The sequence below is a fragment of the Phascolarctos cinereus genome, unplaced genomic scaffold (assembly GCF_003287225.1).
Source record: "Phascolarctos cinereus isolate Bilbo 61053 unplaced genomic scaffold, phaCin_HiC Scaffold_4;HRSCAF=312, whole genome shotgun sequence".
Lineage (NCBI taxonomy): Eukaryota > Metazoa > Chordata > Mammalia > Diprotodontia > Phascolarctidae > Phascolarctos > Phascolarctos cinereus.
The window spans coordinates 161852183-161874712 of NW_027555847.1; the positions used below are offsets into that span (position 1 = coordinate 161852183).

At 38.6% G+C, this 22530-nt stretch overlaps 1 protein-coding gene across 1 annotated transcript; it reads right to left on the bottom strand.

Annotated features, from left to right (window-relative positions):
* Positions 1–2577: 2577 nt before the first annotated feature.
* On the bottom strand, positions 2578–13284 carry LOC110203191 (UPF0764 protein C16orf89 homolog). Its single transcript, XM_020979678.2, has 8 exons — positions 13092–13284; positions 11913–12062; positions 9630–9780; positions 9285–9399; positions 8406–8541; positions 7758–7862; positions 6122–6188; position 2578 (listed from the first exon to the last, which is right to left on the bottom strand). Coding segments are annotated over exons 1-8 (918 nt in total).
* Between the last annotated feature and the right edge of the window lie 9246 nt (positions 13285–22530).

The window sequence follows — 22530 nt, forward strand, 5'->3', positions numbered from 1 at the left end:
TGGACAAAGAGGATTTTCATATGTTCAGAGCAATTCCCTCTTTCTTCTCCCTCCCTTCCTGGCTCAGGATGCCTATGTCAGCCAAAATTATGGTCTCCAAATGTTTAACCATGATATGAGAAAGGAATTTCTTAAGTGAATAGGTTGTAAATACAATAAGATATGAGATTGTCAAAGTGTCAATTGAAATTATAGATCCAGAATATCTGTTACTTTTACCATTAACATGACATAACAGTGTATGTCCACAAAACACTAAGATAAGAAAAGTCCTACTATTCGAGACTGTCCATTCCCTGTCCTTGGTGACCATACACAGAAGAATGCTGGTCAGCGTCATCTGGTCCTGTAGTTACTGACACAGGAAGGGGCATTTTGAATTCACTCAGAGAACAAACAAATTGCATGTCCAGGGAACACAAAGCATTATGGTAAATTAAGGCCAGAGTGGGCCGAAATGTCTCTCTTGATTGGCCAATCCAGGTTTTAGACCATTCTCAGGTGTTGGGGTTCAAAATGGTTTGGGGAGGGGTCTACAGTTTCCATTATTCATTACTTTTAGCCTGTGGTGAAAACCTAATGTATCCTTGCCTTGAAGGTAGTATCAAAATTCTACATTAATTGGTTGGGGTTCAATCTAATTTTATCCAAAGTTAAGTGCCTATCTAGTAAAATTTTAATTTTCAGGCTGAGCATGAAAAAATCCTTGGATTATATGCAAATGCTATGTGTATATTAGATTCTGACCCACTGATTTCCCAGAAATCAATGAGATCAAGAATAAGTCAAGTCAATCAGATAAATTGTCAAGGGCATTTCTCTTGATTCTGCTCCTTTGAGAGGCATACAAAAAGATTTAAGAGATCTATAAAGATGATTAAAAGCATAGAGGATATATAGTATATATATGTGTATGTATGTTTGTATGTATAGAGTACAAGGATAAAAAATCCTGGGATTTATTTAACTTAGAAAGAAGTAAATGGTGTTTTATTTCTGATTCTCAATTGCAGAAGATGGTGACCAACTATTTTTCATTTTGCACTATATCTGGAGGGTGGCAGGATTTAAAATAGAAATGAGTAATAATTAAGGAATGTGTTAAAATCTCCTGAGGAGGTCACTCACTGTAGAATAATTATTTATTGTTCGGTGATGGCTTAAGTGTGATCCATCTTGGAAGAAAATGAAGTGGCCTTTAAAAGTATCCTTTAGCCCTAGGATTCTAGAGTCTGATTCTCAAACACCTGATAGCTACTGGCTGTGAACAACCAGTCCCAGGGACAGCACAAAGACATATCCTATGGCTCCTGCATGGTCCATAGGAGACATAACAGGTTTGAGGACTTCAGCCACAGGAATTCAGATGTACTTTCATTATATTTGGATTTGGATTTGGTACTAGACAGTGCATTTTTGAATAAAAGTGCTATTTTTGGATCATTATTATCAGAGAAGCTTAAATTTCCCACATTGGAAATAACAGAACTGACATCTAAATATACTTTCACATATTACTATGGAATTTGTATTTGTAGGTTCTGAAAGCACAGTCCTTTTCCAAGTTTCTGTCTGCATCCTAGATAATAGGGGAAAAAACCCACTTACACTATTAATTGAATGCAAATTTAATTTATTAGTCTAGACATGTGCCTCTATAAAACTGATCATCCCTAAAGATAGCTACACAGGTTGTGGAAGCAGAGGAGCTAAGCTGTTGAAGACTATTAGATAATACTTAGGCTCCCCAAAAGGGATCATCAGCAGAGCAGAGTATGAAGTCTTTAATAGTCCACACTTGGTAAGTCCACTGGGGTAACCGAGTCCATATTTGTGGGCATTGTGAATAATCATTTATAATTTAAAATTAGATACAATTAATTATGAAAAGGGCTGTGAGAAGGAAATGTTCTTACCCCAATAAGCAAGTACTTTTAACTATGATCACTGTGGTATCCTATTCCAGGTATTTACCACATTTACCTATTTACCAACCATTTCTTCTGGTCTGTGATAGGTGGGGATTTGTAGAGCCTAAGAATCCCCAGCTTCAGAATTTCCTGGCATGGGATGACTGAAATTTACTTTTCCAGGGGTATTATATTAGGAGGAGATAAGAAAAGAAAATTTTAGTGTAAGTTCTGTGAGACATGCCATGCTTATTCATCCTTCTATCTCCCCTAGCACCTACCACACATCTCTGCCCATAAAAGGTGCTTAATATTGATTGAATTAACTGGCTTTGATTATTTCTGGGGACCATTCATGGAATCATTTTGCTGGATACAATTAATACTGTTATTCTGCTCCTTCCTCTATCTTTATTAGCCTTGATTTAGAAAATAACACAAGGTTTTTCTAATCTGCTGCCTGTACTTTGCAAAACATATGCAAACTCAAGACCCAAGGGAACATATTACAAAACAGTTATCAAGTACAGAGTTATCCATTTTAGTCACTAATTGGTTGTTGTAAGCCTTAATGAGGCTTATTGATGGTTGGCAAATTATCTGTAAAGTAGTAAAGAAAGCCACCCAAGGAAGCAGCTGCTGCTGCTGTATTCATGGAGAACACCAACCTAGGGGGAAATAATCTTGTTAGGCTACACATCAGATATCCTTTTCATTGTTGTTTCAATGCTATGGACTTAGTTTACCTGGAGTTCAGCAAAACTCTTGACAAAATATTTCACACTATTCTTGTAAAGAATGGAATAATATGGAGTAGACAATAATAAAATCAGATGGATTCAGAATTTACTGGATGGCAGACTCAAAGTGCATTTGCAAATAGTTCAATGCAAAGATGTGCTAGAGCCAATTCTTACCAACTTGGAAGAGCTGAGGGTTACCATAGTTCCACATTGATGTCGTTACTCATTTATTTAGCTTCAGGTATGGACATTTAACTTCATGTGGTAATGTCTCATTTTATTTAGAAGGGTTTTTCATCTTCAACTGTGTCAAATACATGTCTTTTTTCATTTGAACAATTTCCCTAGGAGCCAAGGCTATTCTCTCATTTTACATAAACTGAGAGGAGGCTGCGGTCCAGACTCATGCAGAAATGGAAAGAATGGAAATTGTCTTGCTCCTCCGTCCCAATCCTACATCCTTTCTTCTGTTTCCACAATACTAAATGAACTTATGTGTTTAAAAGAACCAAGAAATTAAGGGTTCTGATGCAAGAGAGTAAATGTGACCTCATAGATATTCATGAGACTTGGTAGGATAAAACTTTTGACTAGACTATGGCTAAGAATGTATATACTTTTTAAGAAAAGAAACAGAAGTAAAGGAAGGATAGCATTGTATATTAATAATATATGCTCACGTGAAGAATTCCAGGGACTGGAGGGGGAAAGTGTGATGGAGAGTATTTGGGTGGAAGTCAAAGGATGGAAAAATGGAAGAAATTTTTGTTATTTAAATACACTATGGTCTATCTGGACATAAAGAGAAATGGGTAAGGAATTGGAAGAATAGATCACAAATCCTGGCACAGAGTTATGACAGAGTAATGAGAGACTTCGATCATCTAGACATATGCTGGAGCTATCATGCTATGCAAAGAGGAGCAGCTAATAATCTCTTGACTTTCCTGATTAATAATTTCATCCTTCAAAAGATAGAGGAGTCACAAGGAGAAATTCTATTCTGGATCTTATTTACTCTAATGGAGAGGAAGTACTTGCTGGGGTGGAAACAATGGGAATATTAGGGGAAGTCACCACTCTCTCCTAGAGTCTGTAATAGAGGAGAAGAAATCTAGGCATAGTTTGATACATACTGTAAGTTTTAGAGAAGCAGTTTTCAAAGGGTTCAGAAAAAAAGATATGTAAGATCCCGTGGAGCAAAATGTTTCAGGAGAAGTTAATCCAGGAGGAATGAGAGATACTCAAGGATGAATTTATGAAATTATAAAGGAACATCATCACTCTCTGTCAGCAATATTTGAAAGATTACAGAAAACAGGTGATGTACCACATCGTTGGAGAAGAGCAAGTATTTTCCCAATTTAAAAAAAAAAAGAAAAAAAATACAATTTGCAGACTTTAGCCCAGTGAATTTGACTTGATTCCTGGGAATATTCTCAAATGGATCACTAAAGAGAGGGTTACAAAACCTCTAGAAAAGGATTACAAAAAACTGGTTTGCCTTTGTCAAGAGCAGGTCACTCTAGACTATTTTCATTTCCTTTTTTGATAAGATTATGAAATTAGTAGATGAGGGGAATGCTATGGCCTTAGTTTATCTGGAGGTTAGCAAAACTTTTGTCAAAATATTTCATACTATTCTTATAGAGAATGGAGTGATACGGATTAGACAATGATACAATCAGATGGATTCAGAACTCACTGGGTGGCAGACTCAAAGACATTTGCACATAGTTTAATGCAAGGGTGAGCTAGAGACAATTTTTGCCAACTTGGAAGAGATGGTTGTTAAATTTTCATTGTAAGCATTTACAACTCAGAAATAGCAATCAATATAAGTCAGGGTTAGAAGTATGTTTTGTTGATTATTTAGACTTAAGAAAGTGTTAATGATGCAGATTAAACTTAAAGTATGTAAGTCCATTTTTTCCCTGGAAAACCTAATTGTTAAACATTTACCAGCATACCCATGGTCCATTGTCACCACAGCAGAAGGTTTCTAGTGCATTACTCCAGGGATCTTGAGCTTATGCTGTTTAATATTTTCATTAATGACATCAATAAAGAAATAGAGACTATATTTACCATTTTAAAGATGACAGCAAAGTGAGATAGATGGTACAGTTGGGATCCAAAAGGTTGTTGGCAGGCTAGAGCATTGAGCTAAATCTAGTACAATGAAATTCAGTAAGGATAAATGTAAAGTTTTGCACTTGGGTAAAAAAACCCAACCTCAACAATACAATATGGGGAAAAAGTGGTTAGATAGCAGTATTCTGGAAAGGATCTGGGTGTTTTGGTGGACTGCAAGCTCAATATGAGTCAGAAGCAGGATGTGGCAGCCCCAAAACCTAATGCAATCTTGGACAGCATTAGGAGCTTCTAGCATATGGAGGTGAGAATCCCCCTGGAATCTGTGCTTTTCAGATCTCATTTGTATTCAGCTCTGGATAACAGAGTTTAAGAAGGACATTGATTAGCTGAAGAGTATCCAGAGAAACCCAACTAGGATGGTGAAGGGCCTAACTCCATGACACATGAGGATAGGCTTAATGAAGTGAGCATGCCTAGACTGGAGAAAAGAACTGGGATGGAGGATAGGATATCTGTCATATTGTTTGAAGGACTGTGATGTGCAGGAGGTAAAAGACTTGTCCAACTTGGCCCCAGAGGGCAGAACCAGGAGCAATGGATAGAAGTTCCAAAGAGGAAAATGAAGAAAAACTTCCTCACAATTTGAAGAGTAGAAAGGGTTTCCTCACAAGCTGGTTGATCACCCCTCCTTGGAAGGTTTTAAGCACAGGCTAGATGCCCACTTGTCAGGTACATTAAAGCAGAGATTCTTTGATATAGGGATGGACTAGATGACCAATAAGGACTAAGATCTTGAAAAGGTCTAGATTTGGTTCACTTTTTTTAGCTGCTCTGACTACTAAAAGCAAGAATCTTTCTTAGAGAAATGCTGGGTAAGACAACCAAACAGGGCTCTACCTTGCCCTCTGCTTGAAGCTAAAACCTGAAAATGAATGGCTAAGAAAAAAAAAACCACTGCATCAAATTAGAGAAATAGGAAATTGTAGCATGTATTTAGATTAGACCTATGGTATCACAGTTTTCTTATCCTAGTCACTTTTTCATCCCCAAGTCTTTCATCCTTTAGTCTTCTGGACTGCCTAACAGTGATGAAGATGGTTTCCTCTCCACTTTTTTCCTAAAGAATGTGGTCTAAATGTACATTTCCAGAAGAGCAAATGCAACATATATATGTATGTATGTATGTATGTGTATATATATATGTGTGTGTGTGTGTGTGTGTGTGTGTGTGTGTACACACACACACACACACACATATCCAAGAAAGTTATATTGTCTTTTTCATAGTGAAATATGATGTACATGTGTATAAGAAGAGGATATGTACAGAATTTGATTATGTGTCTTTCTTCATGTACTTGAAATGCATACTATTTGTTTTCAAGAATTTTACCTTCAAGGTGATTGCCTCTCCTTAATGGCCGGTTTCCAATGACAACTAGGGAGAGAAGAAATAGAAGGGAATATCATGAATGTGTACAAATTCTTTTCTCTTCATCTATTCTCAACTTCATCATTCCTGACTTGTGGGAAACTTCTTGTATTTTTTTCACTTCTAAAATGTGCTTCCTGTTCTGCCTCTGACCTTATAGTTCTATATAAACATGAAGGATGTCTTCTTCCTTGTGTTCTAGAATTATTTTGCTTCTTCCACAGTTTTCCCTCTTCCTTAAAATTCTTCGTTATTGTCAGCTCTTTTCACAACCTCCATTTGAATGATTTCAACTTAGAAACTCCATTGCAAAGCCTTGACTCAGTTCCTTGCTTCCCTGAAAGTGCTTCTCTTCTCATAATATTTTCTCTTATCTGTCCCTTGGGTAGAGATTATGAGCACCAGGCATAGAGTCAGGTTTCTGATTTAATGTTTGTGAAGACCTTACTGCACTATTGGCAGTCAGTAAGAGTTTATGATGGATAATCATCATCATCATAATTCTCCAAATAAAATCTTTGACTCAAAAGTTGCTCACCTGTGGGTGATCACTTGTTCTTCTTAAATTTGTGGCTCTTTTGTCCTAAGAGTTCTAGAGACTAGAACCTTAATACTGAACCTCCTACTTCTTGCTTTCAGTAGTATGTATAGGCCAACACCCACCTAATGCCTTTAATTCATTCTCCTTAAAAATGGTGTTAATAGAAATGGCATTAAAGAGGAGTGTTCCATAGGAACCATGTTATAAATAGGTGATTTGCTCAGCACTATTAGAGCAGGGTTTTGTGACTTATCATTGGGGTTTGGTTATAATTTGTCACTGATGTTGTGAAAAATTAGCTCAGACTACCTTATATAAAGTGTAATAGCTATCTATGCTGCCTCCCAGGCCTCTTCTCTGTGTATCCAGGAGCTGTGTATTTCATTTCATGCCATGGAACTAAGACTACCTCTGATGTCAAGATGTGAATGTGACAGAAACAGCTTTACTGTTTCCTTTGGATTTCAGAGGAGTGCCTGACTCCTCACTGTCATTTATTGTATTTGCTGGAAGCCATTCTCTCTGCTTGGTTTTCAAAAATGTAGCAATCAAAGAAGAGACCAGTATGGTAGAAGGCAGTGTAACTGACAACTAGGTCTCAAAGGCTGTCTAATTTATATCTTGGGGACACAGTCAATAATTCATATATCTGACTTCCAAAAAGGTCATTGTGTATTCTCTATAATATTGGCCTTTGAACCAGCTAGACCCCATTTGGTGAGCTTCATATATTTTAGCCCTTGTCTCCAGACCTTCTGTTTACTGTTTATTGTGTGTGTTTAAATGCAAATCCCTGTAGCACTTACTAAACCACAAGCTAGCTTCCCTTACTCTTAATAGCTCACCTTCCTAACACAATACTCACATATATCCTTAATCTCACCTTATCAAATGTTTGAGGAAATGGTATTTGATATTACTAAGGAATCGAAGAACCTGATATTACAACCTCATCTGATGGAATATGACAGATTGCATTTTATCTTCTCTAACTCCTCAACTTCCCTTCCACCAAGGGAGTCAACTTTACTTACAAATCTTCCAATAGCATCCTTCCTCAGAATTCTGCCATTTGAGAATAGTCTTAATCCAAGGGATCTTGTAGGAATCTGAGTACCCAGAAAATCCACAGAGCATGACTGAGGAAAAGAAGGTGGAATTAGTAATCTTCCCAACAGGCTGAGTGGCTTTGACAATCCTTCCCATAAAGCTATCTCTATTCCCATTTACATGCCTTCTATGTTCCCAGGGCTCAGTACCAACCTGAGCAATAGTGAATCTACTGAACCACTGGGACTCTTGGCTAGTAGGGAAGACTACATCTTTGCTATAGCAACAAGATGCATAGCCTAGTTCAACTTTCATTTTAACATCACCTCCCCCATTAAGAGCTTTCAGTCAATGTTGGATGAAATTCATAGATTCTTTGTGTGATGAAAAGTCCTGATGGGATTTGGATTTCCAAGCTAAAGAACCTCTAACATTTGGGTTAAGTTTATCCCTCACACCAAGGTCTTTTGATGCTTGTCAGTTAAATGTTTTCTCATTCTTTCAGTAGTTTAGGGGAGTAGGGTTGTGACAAAGGCAGAATGTATGTGTGTGTGTGTGTGTGTGTGTGTATCTTCATTTAAGGGTAAGGAAGATAATTTTCACTTATCTGTAGAATGGAAGGAAGTTCATACTATTTATCATGAAGATACTTTTATTTTGAAACAAGGATCTATTTTTTTCTGTTTTCAAGTTCCATTCCATCATGTTAGCACAAAAGATGTCCATGTAGTATTTTGTTAGGAAGAACAGGCCACCTGAGCATTTTTTCTAGGAATCAGACAATTAGAGAGAATTGAAATGAATATTGCTAGTAGCAATGAGTAACAGTTCTTATATGCAAAAGTTATATTTCTGAGATGGATTTTTAAATTGTCACTGTATTTAAGGTAAAGCCTTTTGCCTAGATTCCTTTTGCAAAGTCTCCTTGATTGTTTCATCAGTACCTGGAACTATAGGGTTGTCTAAGAATAACTCTTTTTTTACCTTTTGGAAGAACAGCTATAGCAGGGTCTGAGAGATTGTTAGTACTAAGACCCATATGCCATCCACTCACCTACTTATTTTCATTCGTATCAGATACAAACAGCCAACCCTTCCTATGCCAACTGAGTTCTTGAATTTTTAAAAGTAATTTAAAACACCTCATTGAGCTCTTAGTTATTGACAACTGTCCCCACCTCTAATTTTGGATCAGTAGCCAGATTCAGAAGAGCAGAGGGCAAAGACACCTTTTTTTTTTCTTTTCCTTCTGCTAGTCCAAAAAGTAGTGGAGAGATCCTTGCTAACATGGGAAGATACAAATAATTATAAATAAGTTAATCCTCTAAGCTGGAATCTGCTTAAAAGGCGATTAAGGTACCTTACAGATAAGGAAAAAATATGAACAAACTACATACTAAAGGAAAAAATATATGTGTCATTCTGATTTTTAGCCCATTAAAATACTTGTCTAATATATGGTGCTGCTGGCCAGCTTTCTGGGCCTCTGAAGTGACCTACTGGGTACTTACCATTTTGGCTATTTGGAAGTAGGAGAGTTGTTTTACTAGTTCTTCACCACTTTGTCTAGGTGCAGTCATGAGTTCCGTGCAGAACTTGGTGACCCTGCATGGCTGACTGTTCTTTCTGGGGAGCAAGCAGTTCCAGGGTGTTATATGGGGAAAACAATGAATAAAGTTCAAGAGAGTTATAGGCCTGGTCGTGCTGGCACAGGTTCTTGTTGCCATGAAAGGAACTGGACATGGACTTGAATAGCACATAGAAATGGAAGCAGGTACTGTGAGAGGAATTTGTAGGGGAAGGGTAACTATTAATACTTTTTTATCCAGGGAAGAAAGAAAAAGGACAGAACTCACTTGGTTCCTAGTAAATGTGACATGCAAGAATCACTCATTTTTTCTGGAAAAGGATTTGAGTTGTCAAACTTGGAATAGATCATGGAGGAGCTTGTGTTTCTCCATGAAAGAGGGAACTTCCAAAATTCTGGCTGTAGAATCTCTTGGAATTCTGTCAGAGTGAAAGAGCAAGATTTGATCAGCGATACAGTAAAAAAAAAGTAAATTTATGTAACTTTTGACAAATCATTGTCTTTTCTGGTCTATCTTTTCCCTCTGCCTGCCTTTGCTCCATTCCTTTTTCTTTAAGATTAACTTCTATTTACCCATCTTGTATGTATATAATTCGGGCAGCTAGTTGGCACAGTGGATAGAGTGCTGAGCCTGGACTCAAGAAGACTTGCATCCAAATCTCTCCTTAGACATGTGTTAGTTCTTTTTTTTTTTTAATATAAATTTATTTATTTTTAGCTTTCAATATTTACTTCCACAAGATTTTGAGTTCTAAATTTTCACCCCATCTTGCTCCTCCCCCCACCCCAAGATGGCGTGCATTCTGAATACCCTTTCCCCTAGTCTGCCATGTCTTCTATCTCTACTCCCCTGTTATCCCCTTTCCCTTCTATTTTCCTGTAGGGCAGGATAGATTTCTGTACCCCCTTTCCTGTATTTCTTATTTCCCAGTTGCACGTAAAAACTCTTTTTTTTTTAAACTTGTGTTTTTAAAACTTCGGGTTCCAAATTTTCTCCCTTCCTCCCTCCCCACCCACCCTCATTGAAAAGGCAAGCAACTCAACATAGGTTATACATGTGCAGTTATGCAAAACACTTCCATAGTAGACATGTTGTGAAATATTAACTCTATTTCCCTTAATCCTATACTGCCCCCCCATTTATTCTATTCTTTCTTTTGACCCTGTCCCTCCTCAGAAGCATTTGCTTCTGATTACCCCCTTTCCCAATCTGCCCTCCCCTCTATCAACCACCTGCTCTCTTGTCCCCTTCCACCCCTATTTTCCTGTAGGGTAAGACAGATTTCCATACCCAACTGAGTGACACATATTGGTTCTTTAACCTCAGGCATGTCACTTAACCTCTCTGTTTTCATTATTTTCCTCCTCTATAAAATAGGTGTAATAATGGTACCAACTTCCCAAGGTTGTTGTTAGGACCAAATGAGATAATATTTGTACAGTATTTAGAACAATGGCTGGCCCATAGTAGGCACTATGTAAATGTTAGCCAATATTATTATTATTTGCATGTTTTCTCCCTCATTAGAATGTTAGCTCTTAGGTTCAGAGAGCACATTTTTTGCCTTTTTTATATCTCCAATACAAAGGCTCTGTGCTCAGTATCTGGCACGTAATAAGCACTTAATAAATGCTTCTTGCCTGACTGACGATGGCATCTCACAGAATCATAGAATTTGAGAGCTGGAAAGGACTTCAATAATGGCATAGTCCAATATATATTGGTTTAAGAATTTGATTTCTATTCCATTGATGTTCTAGACATACCTATATCATACCCAGATTTCTTATAAGATTGTAGAGTCTACAAGGATCAAAGATCATAACTCTGGTGTTATGATAGCAGTTACCTCAGAGACCAGCTAGTCCAACCTCCACAACTTTACAGATGTGGAAACTGAGGCCTAGGAAGATTAACTGTTAGAGTCAGGATTTGAACTTAAGGCCTCTGCCCCCAGAGCCTATGCTTTTCCCGTGGCACCCTCAAATATCACCCTGAAGGCAAATAGCTTGGGACTTATGGAAAACACCAGCCCTTCAAGACATGGGGTTGAAATCAATTAGGAAATAGAATTCTCATTAGTAGGAAGAGGTTCTTAATGGGCACATTAAGCCCCAGAGAATATCATTACTGGGGAAAATTTAATTAAAAAACAAAAACAAAGCAGGGACTCCCAGTTTGGTTAGAAAGTGAGGGTTCCTTCCTCCAACCACAATTAGAATGTTTACTTAGGGTGCCATTAAGTATAATGTTATCCAGTGCTGGGCTTCCAACATGGGCTTATTTCTCTCTGGGGATGCCAGAGGGATATTTTAGTATCTGAAGCAATTGTGATGGGGGAAGATTTCTACTACTGCCTCTCAGGCAAGTATTATGCTCCTGGTAATGTGTCAAGAGGCTGCATGGCTACTTGTCCACTCAATCGCATAGGTTTGTCATGATCATTTAAGCACAGAGGCTAGACCAGTTTGTCTAGGAAATAACCTCAAGAATGACAAAATATTTTACAATCCTGTGTTACTGAAGAAATTCTGTCTTCACCCATCTTACCTCTTAAGTACTTGAAGTCAATAATTTTGAGGAAAGCTTCAACTTTGGGGATGATTAGTGTCAACTTTGTTATTATCTTCTCAACACTCAAGGTCAGGGTTTTCATGTCAGAGTCATGGACCCATTTTTCCAGGATACCTTTTAGCTGTACTGTGAAGGAACAGGGCAGGGATATGAATCACGTCTTGTTTCATAGGTTTGCTTTGATTCTCCTGATTCTAAGAAATGTCTCTGAGTCTCATTCCTACTTATTGTTAGGCAAAAGCTGCTTTCCTTAAAATTTACCATTATTGTTCTGGTTCTCTCCGTCAGGCAGGAGGTACCAATCCTCACCCCACTTTAGAATTCAGCCCCTTGATTCATCAGAAGGCAAGAGGGACAAAGGGACTGGAAGCAGGGGAAGCTCAGCCCTATAGCAAGTCCCTTCTTCCCTTCCAAAAACTTTCCAAAAATTAAGTGCCCCTTTCCCACAGAACACTGCTGTGAAAATGAATTAAGTCACATGTAGGAGGCTTATGACCAACTTTTGTAAATATGAGGGATAGGGTTTCTAGATAGCTGAAGGATGAAACAGTATGAAAGCTCAACTCCATTTTTCTCACATAGGCTGCAAAAAAAGAACATTATTTATGTATACCCAGATGAGTAAGGAAAATTGAACTAGATAGTTTCCAAGATTGCTGTTGTTCCTCATTCTCCATATAAAAGTCATTAAACATAGTCAAGAAACTCCTACCATGTTCTCACCTTTCTTGGTAAAGACCTTGAGCAAATAAGTAGTCTGCAGAGTCTGCTAAATGAGAGAAACTTCCCTTTCTTCTTGGAGCCCCTATTTTGGGTTCTTCACACAAATAGTTTAAAAAATTTCCCATCTTGTTAGTACAATGTTGAAAGAAAATGAGCCACAGAGACTATCCAGTTGGCCTGCAGCATTTTTTAAGGACCTCTGTTTCCCACTTTTTTTTTTCTTGTTTCTTAAAATTCCTTGTATTTTTGAAAAGCTAAAAGAAGCAAGGCCAGGGATACCAAGTGATCAAAAGGAGTGTACCCTTCCTGAGCTTCAAATTTCAAAGGTCCAATTCCGGATCATCTCCTCTCCCCCAGGTTGACTATCAGTAGAGAGATATGAAAACAATTTCAGTTGCTAGCTAACCCGTGTAAAAGAAAAAGTAACCTTACCTTTTAGCATCAAAAATCCAACCAATGAGTCGAGATCAAATTCCCTGTATCTCTTCTCCAAATAGGAGGTGGCTTTCTCCAGGGCAGAAAGGATCACTTTCCCCATGGCAATCTTGGTCTCTGACTGGTGTGAATTTTGGATAGACAGGGGTGGTAACTGCAGCATTACCAGCAGCAGCCCCAGTAAGTACATATCTCAATCCTTTCCACTCAGCCAAGTGGTTTGCAGCAGTTCCTGTGCTGGATGTCTCACACACTACTCTCCCTTGCTGCCCTCTCTCACTTCTCACTGGTCAAAAGGAGGAGCAAAGATTTCTACTACCCTAGACAAGCTGATGAATGCCAACTCTGCACTCTAGGGCAGCTGGTTTGGAACTGGTCTTAAGTAGCTATGTCAAAGTAATGTTGAGTATGACTTTGCCTATAGGTTAGGACCTCAGAGTGAGAGGTGGGGAGGGGTCAGTATGATTGGATTAAGTAGTAGCCCTGCTTGGGAATACATTACTGCCACAGGACTTGGAAATCCTTAGGCACAGCCTGATGAGGGAAGAGTGGGGGAAAGAAGGCTTATTCTCTCCCAACATTCATGTTCTGTAGTCTCTTCTAACTAGATGATTTCTAGGGTCCTTTCAGAACTGTATCCTAGGACTCTACTCCTAACCCCAGACAATTCTGCCCTTGACTTTCCTGGGTTCAATTATCAACCTTGTACAGATGGCTCCCAAGTCTATATATCCAGCTCTGTCTCCTGAACTCCAGTCCTGCATTCCCAGATGCTTACTGGACATCTCCAGTGGCATTTCAAACCCAATGCATCCAAAATGATATCCATCTTCCTCACCTAGAGTTACTTCTCCTACAAGTTTCCCTATTTCTTTCAAGGTAACAATCATTCTCTAGTCATCCAGATTTGTAACTTTGGAGTTATCCTTGACTCTTTCCTGTCCTTTACCAGCTATTTGCAATCAAGCTTTGTCTATTCTGTTTCAACAATATTTCTCACATCACATCCCCCTCTTAGTTCACATGGCCACCAGCCACCCTAGTTCAGGCTCTCATCACTTCTCACTTTTCTTGTAACACTGAGCATTTTAATTGGTTTTTCTATTCCCAACTTTCCCTCCCTCACATCTCATTCTCTATAATCTGTCAAAATAATCTTCCTATGGGATCAGTTGACCATGTGCAGTAAGCCATTGCCAGACCTGTACATGACAAGTGAGGGAGCAAGCCCTGCGGCACAGATAGAATTTCTAAAAAGGGAGTCCCTAGGCTGTTACATAGGAAAAAATTTGCTCCATCATAGGTAGCTATGACTGAAAGGATTAAACAACAACAAAAGCAGCTAAAATGCAAAGGTTTCTTTGATCTAATCACAGCAAAAGTCTTTGTGTTGGTGAGGTAGAGGAAAATCACCTAGGAGTTTTGAAACCTGAGCTCAATCAGTCTTTTGCTATAGAAAGAGCCCAAGCAGCTATCCTACCCCCCTCTCCAAACAAGGACAGTTTTCAAAGTTAATTTTCTCTTTCATAGGTCTATTTTCTTTGTGAAATAGAACTGATGGAAGCTATCAAAAGTGTCTGTTTTAATTCTCTTTGTTTAACTGGGCAGAATTCTTTTCCTTCTTAGTCTGATGGTCTTCCAGAGAAAGGTGATTTCTTCTCTCCAGTAACCCAGATAAAGGAGTTGTTCCTAATTGGAAGCTTCTGAGCTTTCATTGGATGTCATTTTCTCTTTGTATTCTGATCTGGCTACTCACAGGAAAGAGATAGAAAAGAGCTCTCGCTCTCTTCTCATCTATAGAGATTTAATCTGTGTTGAAAAGTGTGAAGGAACTAAATTTGTGTCTCAAATTCGTTAGTCACTATCTTTTTGGTGTGGATTTCCTGAGTATGATGTAGATATGCTGAATTTGCTACAGGAGTTTTCCTGAATGTACTCCCTTGGTATTGTTCAAGTTGATCAATCAATAAACATTTATTAAACACCTACTATGTGCCAGATATTCTGCTAGATACTAGGAACATAAAGACAAAAAAATAAACAATCTCTGTTCTCAGGGATCTTGTATTTTATCTGGGAAGCTAAGAGGTACATACAGAAGTATATACAAAGAATAACATAAATATATGTAATATGTTAAAGGACCCAAGACTGTTCTTCCTCCACTAGAAAAAGGAGGGAATGGAAAATGCATTCTAAAAAGTAATGGAGTTAAGGGTGCAGCCCAGGATGACCTATTCTGCAAATCTGAGCGTAACCATACAGGAAAAAACATGGCTATTCAATTGTAAAGAAGAGTTTGAAAGAAAGAGTTTGGAAAGAAAACCAGAACTGAAGACATTATTTTTCAATACCTGAAACAACAAAAATGCAGGAGTGAATAAATGTAGCAGGTAAGGATAGCAACAGTAACAGAGTAGCAAGAGAAAGACCAGTAAGAGACCACTTTTTTTTGGGGGGGGTAGGGGACTGCAATTGGAATTAAGTGACTTGCCCAGGAACACACAGCTAGTAACTGTCTGAGGTCAGTTTTGAACTCAGGTCCTCCTGACTTCAGGGCCAGTGATCTATCTACTGCACCACTTGGCTGCCCCAAGAGCCTGTTTTCTAAATCTATTCAAGGAGATAGGATAAAGGCAAAAATCTTAAAGAGGTAGAGATGAAAAGGTGGATGGGGGCATTATAGATAGAACCTGGTGACCGTCTGCCTACAGGTAAATCAATTTTTTTTTTGGAACTACATTACGGCATGGGAGGGGATATGAAAGAGGAGGAAAAGAACAAAGGGAGATAGAAAAATGTGTGGTGTGCTGGTATCAAATCCAGGGTTAGCAATGAGGGGAAGGTCATCTCTGTCTCAGAGAGAGAAGAGGCTACAGGGGAGTAGGTGATGAAGATTGGGGAAAGATTGAAAAGGGGATGGAAATTTAAGAGGTTTTACTTTGGACGTGTGGGGGGATTCCACTGATGAATATTTTTATGGTGTTCAGAGAATGATGATTAAAGATGGTTAATGAAGGTAGATAAGGTCCTTACATTAAATGAAAGCTGTGGGATTTGGTCCTTGAAAAGTCTACTTTTCCTACATTGGGAAAGGGGAAGTTGGAACCCCTAGGGGCAACTGGTACCTGGAGGAGTGAGAAAGTGAGGAAGGAGATTTTAGGCAAATGTTGGGGGCAGGGGAGGGGATGGGAGTAGGGAAGAGAGCTAGGGGAGAGTATAGATCAGTGGTAAGCTGCATAATCAGGGACATGGTGGGGAAGGGGCCCTACCATGGGGCAGTGTTCTCTGTGACACTTGCAATAATTGACATTGTACTGTGAACAGTGGAAAAGGAGAATCCATGGAGCAAGCCCTACAAGGGAGTGGCAGAATGAGTCTAAAGTGGAAAGCCTAGAATACCTTAGAATCTTTTTTTTTTTTTTGCTTTTTGATGAGGCAATTGGGGTTAAATAACTTGCCCAGGGTCACACAGCTAGTAAGTGTTATGTGTCTGAGGCCAGATTTGAACGCAGGTCCTCCTGAATCCAGGGCCGGTGCTCTATCCACTGTGCCACCTAGCTGCCCCCAGGATCTTTGATTACATAAAGAATACAGAGAGAAGAGAGAGACTAGCTAATTATAGGGGTCATGAATCAGAGAATGTGGGTTTAGAGTAGACAGAGAGGATAAATAATGAAGAATCAGAGAAAATCTTTTGGAAAGGGACACCAAAAAAATTTAAAAAAAAAACAATGAAGAGGACTAGGTTAAGGGGAGAAGGGGAAGGGGGGGAATCTATTTGACTAACAGAGGAAAAAAGAGGGTGAAGCAATATATGACCAGATAAAAGCAAGAGAGTAAAAGGAACTAATGAACAAAATCCTAAAGCGGAAGGGGTAACAAATGAGAAGAGAGGCTAAGGGATAAGGGGAAGAGAGCCAGTGGGAATAGACTCATTTTAAAAAAAGATTAAAGTTAAGTTAACTGAAGGAATGTAATACTGTGTTTACAGCAGAAGTGGGGAGTGGGGAGGAATCTCAACTTGAAAATAAATTTTAGAGACATGGAAGAAAATATAAACCCAACTCTTATAACTTTAAATATGAATGGATAGATAAATTCAAAAGAAACAAACAAAAAAGCCATAGAAACAATAAGTAAAATGAAAAACTAGTTCTTTGAAAAGACTAAAATAATTGAAAAAATCTTAGTTAATCTGATTAAAAAGAAGAGAACAGAGAGGTAGAGTCAAGATAGTGGATTACAGGTAGCAACCCAGATGAACTCTCTTAATATTCTTTAAAATAATGTCCCAAATCAAACTTTGGCATGGTAGAGCCAAAGAAAAGTTAGGGTGAAACATTTTTCCAGCCTAAGAAAACTTGGGATGTCAGCAGGAAAGGTCTGTGATGCTGGGGCGGAAGTTGCTCAGAGCACAGCTCACTGGTGCTGGCATCAGTGGTGGGCCTTGGAGGCACTGCAACAGCAGCAGTGGCAACAGCTTTGGGAGCTTTCAGCCCAGAGATGATGGCAACTCCATTGCCCATCATAGTTCTGGGTTGCAGTTCCAGGGTAGAGAGGAGCACTTGTGGTCAGTCACAAGGGAGCCAGCGTCCTGGTCTCATTTCCAAGGCAAAGAGTAATTCTAGCATTTGTGGCTTCAGAAGAGTAGGAGACCTGATCACAGTTCCAGGGCAAAGAGGAGAATTAGTGCTTATGACTGCAGGGGAGCAGGGGCCATTTCTGTATAAAGACCAGAAAACAGACCAAGAGATTAGCGACCACACTTCTCACAGGATAATGCTACCTTAGAAGCACATAAGACCTGCAGACATCCAGAATTAGCTCTGAAAACAGCAGCACAAAAAAAAAGCCTGATGCTTGGGACAGGGCCTCCCCACCTCTAAGTGAGCAGAGCCCAACTTTAACAAAAAATTCAAATTCAAGAAATAAACTGGAAAAATGAGCAAAATCAACCACAACAACAAAAACTTGACCATAAAAAGCTACTATGGTGGCAAGGAAGACCAAGACACAAGCTCAGAAGACAATAATGTGAAAACATCTACAAGACAAACTTTAAAGAAAAATGCTGATTGGACACAAGCCCAACAAGAATTTCTAGAAGAGTTAAAGAAAGAGATAGGAGAGGTAGAGGAAAAGTCAGGAAAAGAAATGAGAGTAATTCAAGAAAGTTATGACAAGACAATTAGCAGCTTGGTAAAAGGAACACAAAATATTGAAGAAAATAACACCATAAAAAAACAGAATTGGCCTAATGGTAAAAGGAGCACAAAAATTCACTGAAAAAAGAGCTCCTTAAAAAGCATAATAGACCAAATGGAAAAGGAAGTACAAAAATTTACTTGAAGAAAAGAACTCCTTAAAAAGTAGAAGTGTCTGGATGGGAAAGGAGGTACAAAATCTCATTAGAGAAAATAATTCCTTAAAAAATTAGAATTGGGTAAGTGGAAGCTAATAATACTATGAGACAGCAAGAAACAATAAAACAAAACAATTTTGCTTTGAATGAAAAGCATGAATGAAAGAATGAAAAAATAGAAGACAACATGAAATATCTCAAGAAAAACAACTGACCTGGAAAATAGATTGAGAAGAGAAAATTTAAGAATTATTAGACTACCTGAAAGCCACAATAGAAAAAAAAAGAGCCTAGACATCATACTTTAAGAAATTTTAAAGGAAAACTGCCCTGATGTATTAGACCCAGAGGGTAAAACAGAAATGGAAAACATTCACTCTTCACCTCCTGAAGGAGATCCCCAAATGAAAGCTCCCAGAAATATTATAGCCAAATTCCAGAGCTTCCAAGTCAAAGAAAACATACTTTAGGCAGCCAGAAAGAAATCATTTAAGTACTATGGAGTCATAGTCAGGATCAGACAAGATTTAGCAGCTTCTACTTTAAAGGATGGCTTGGAATGTGATATTCTGGAAGTCAAAGAGCTAGGATTACAACCAAGAATTATCTACCCAACAAAACTGAATCTAATCCATCAGGGGAAAAAATAGATATTTAATGAAATAGAAGACTTTCAAGCATTCATGATGAAAGATCAAAGATGAATAGAAGATTTGACATTCAAACACAAGACTCAAAAGAAACATAAAAAGGTAAACATAAAAGTGTAATCATAAGGGACTTAACAAATTAAACTACTTACATTCCTATATGGGAAGATGATACATGTAACTCTTAAGAACTTTATCATTTTTAGAGCAATTAGAAGCAGTCTATATAGATAGGGAGTATGGGTGTGCATCAGTTATGTTGGGATGATTCCCTGTCTCCCCCCCTCCCCCCCATTTAAAGGATGAGAAAGGGGGATGGAAGGGGGCAGAATGGGGAAAATTATCTCACATCAAAGAGGTGTGCAAGAAAGAGAAACATACATATACATACATATACACATATGTATGTATGTATGTGTATATGTTCTTCTTGTATATGTGTATGTACTTGTATATATGTATATGTATATGTCCTTCTTGACATCTGCACCAGTCAATTCCTTCTTTTCCTATATACTCTTATCTTCCTGGATTTTTATAACACTGTTCTCTCTTGATTCTCTTCCTATCTGCCTGAAGTCTCTTTCCCAGTCTTCTTTGCTGGATCATCATCTATATCATGCCTACTAACTGTGGGTGTTCCCCAAGGTTATGTCTTGGGCTCTCTTTTCTTTCTTTGCTTTCTCCCTTGGTGATCCCATCAGCTCCTGTGGGTTCAAGTTTTCCTCTCTGTAAATGTGATTCCTCAATCTATAGATCTAGCTTGAGTTTAGCTGAGTCTACCAACAAGTTCTGGAGGTTCAGGGTTCTTTCTCTAGTCTTTTGCCCATAGATCTAGATCTAGACTTGGAAAGGACTTCAGAATCCATTCAGTCCAATGCCTTAATTTTACAAATGAGGAAACTGAGGTTCAGAGAGGTTAAGTGAGTTGCCCAAGGACAGGAAGTAAGCATCAGAGGTAGAATTTGGATTTGGGTCTTATGACTTCAGAGCCAGTGCTCTTTTCACTGTATGATGCTGCCTCCTATGCCTGACTGTTCCTCCTTACCTCTTCTTCTTAAATTGACAGTTTCCTTCAAGAATCATTTAGGGTGGGGGACAGCTAGGTGGCATAGTGGATAGAGCACTGGCCCTGCAGTCAGGAGAACCTGAGTTCAAACCCAGCCTCAGACACATGATACTTACTAGCTGTATGACCCTAGGTGAAGTCACTTAACCCCAATTGCCTTACCAAAAAAAAAAAGAATCATTTTAGGGCCTCCTGTGAGACACCTCTCTGTTTTTTTTTTTTAATGAGGCAATTGGGGTTAAGTGACTTGCCCAGGGTCACACAGCTATTAAGTGTCAAGTGTCTGGTCTGAGACCGGATTTGAACTCAGGTCCTCCTGACTCCAGGAGAACTAGCCACCCAGCTGCCCCAGGAGAGATCTTTTCTGGTACTCTCCAGCTGCTAGTGTCTTACTCTCTAAAGTTATCTTCCATCTATTATGAACATATCTAGTAAGCACCTACTTATTATATACATGTTATTTCCTGCAGTAGAATGTAAGTTCTTTGAAGGCAGGGACTATTTTTGCTCTTTTATTTTCTATCTTCAATGCATTGCAGTATCTAGCATACAGTAAGCACTTAAAATGTATAATAAATGTATATTAATGTATATTATATATAATGCATAAATGTATATTGCTTGATTGGGGTAATATTCTATCCCCTTCCTGCCCCCAAAGTAGGAATTTACCATTGTCTAAAAAGAAGTAGATAAGCTGCTGTGAAAGTATATAGCCTATATGCCCAGCTTTGGTCATGAAATCCTTGCCAAGGTCAGTGACAGCGCAGGGCTGAATGTCCTTCTTCCTGGGGAGCAAGCAGTTTCAGGTTGCTATTTGGAGAAAGCAGTGAATGAATTCATGTTCAAGGGAGCTATAGACCTGGCCATACTGGCACATGTCCTTGTTGCCCTTACAGGAACTGGGCATAGACTTGAGTGACACATAGAAATGGAAGCAGCTGCTGTGAGAAGTATTTGCATAGAAGGCGTGGCTGGTAGTACCTTTTTTTTTTTATCCAGGGAAGAAAGAAAAAGGGGACAATAGGACAAAGGACAATAAAACTCACTTCTTAGTAAGAGTGTCATGCATGGATGTAAATAATATTTTATTTTTCAAAGTACATGTAAAGATAGTTTTCAACATTCATTTTTTTATAAGATTTTGAGTTCCAAACTTTTCTCTCTCACCCCCTCCCCAAGATGGTAAGCAATTTGATATAAGTTATACATGTGCAATCATGTTAAATATATTTCCATATTAGTCACATTGTGAAAGAAGAAACAGAACAAAAGAAAAAAACTCACAAAAAACCACAAAGAAAGTGAAAATAGTATGCTTTGATCTGCATTCAGCCTCCATCAGTTCTTTCTCTGGATGTGGATAGCATTTTCCATCATAAGTCTTTTGGAATTGTCTTGGATTATTGTATTGCTGAGAAGAACTAAGTCTATCAGAGTTGATCATCACACAATGTTGTTGTTACTGTGTACAATGTTCTCCTGGTTCTACTTACTTCATTCAGCGTCAGCTCTTGTAAGTCTTTCCAGGTTTTTCAATTAGGATTCTTCTGAGAAAGAATCTGAGCTGTCAAACTTGGAGTAGATCATGGGGGTGTTTGTGTGACTCCACAAATGAGGGAACTTCTAAAACTCTGACTATAGAGTCTCTTGGAATTCTGTCAGAGTGAAATTGATTAGTGACACAGTAAGAGAAGGTGATTTTATACAAACTTTAATTAACACCACATTTTCATCCCACTGATGCCCCAGACATACTTAACCCATACCCAGGATTCTTGTGTCTCACACTGAAGGTGAAGGTACATGGCTCAGGTTTTGTGACCTTTACCAGTCATTTGAGAACTGGGGCAGAGGTCAGTGAAGAAATATATTCTTACTGGGGCAGCTAGATGGTGCAGTGGATAGAGCACCAGCTCTGGAGTCAGGAGGACCTGAGTTCAAATCTGGCCTCAGACACTTACTAGCTATGTGAACCAATTGCCTAAAAAAAAAAGAAGAAAAAAGAAAAAAAATATATTCTCATCAACAGTAACAAGCTCCTGCTAGGCACATTGAGTCTCAGGAAAGGTCATTATTCAGGGACAAGGTCTAAAGCAGGTTCCCCCGGTTAGGTTAGAAAATGAGAGATCTTACAAAATCTGTCCAAAGAGTGTCTATCCAGGATGACATACATTATGATATTATTTAAGGCTAAGTTTACAATGTGGGTCCATTTCTGTAGGTCGAGAAACCTGTTGCTGCCAGAAGACTTTACTATCTGAAGGGCTTGTGAAGGGAGACACTTTCTGCAACTTCTCTTAGTCAAGTACTATGCCTCTGGGGACTGTATAAGCAGGCTGGATGGCAATT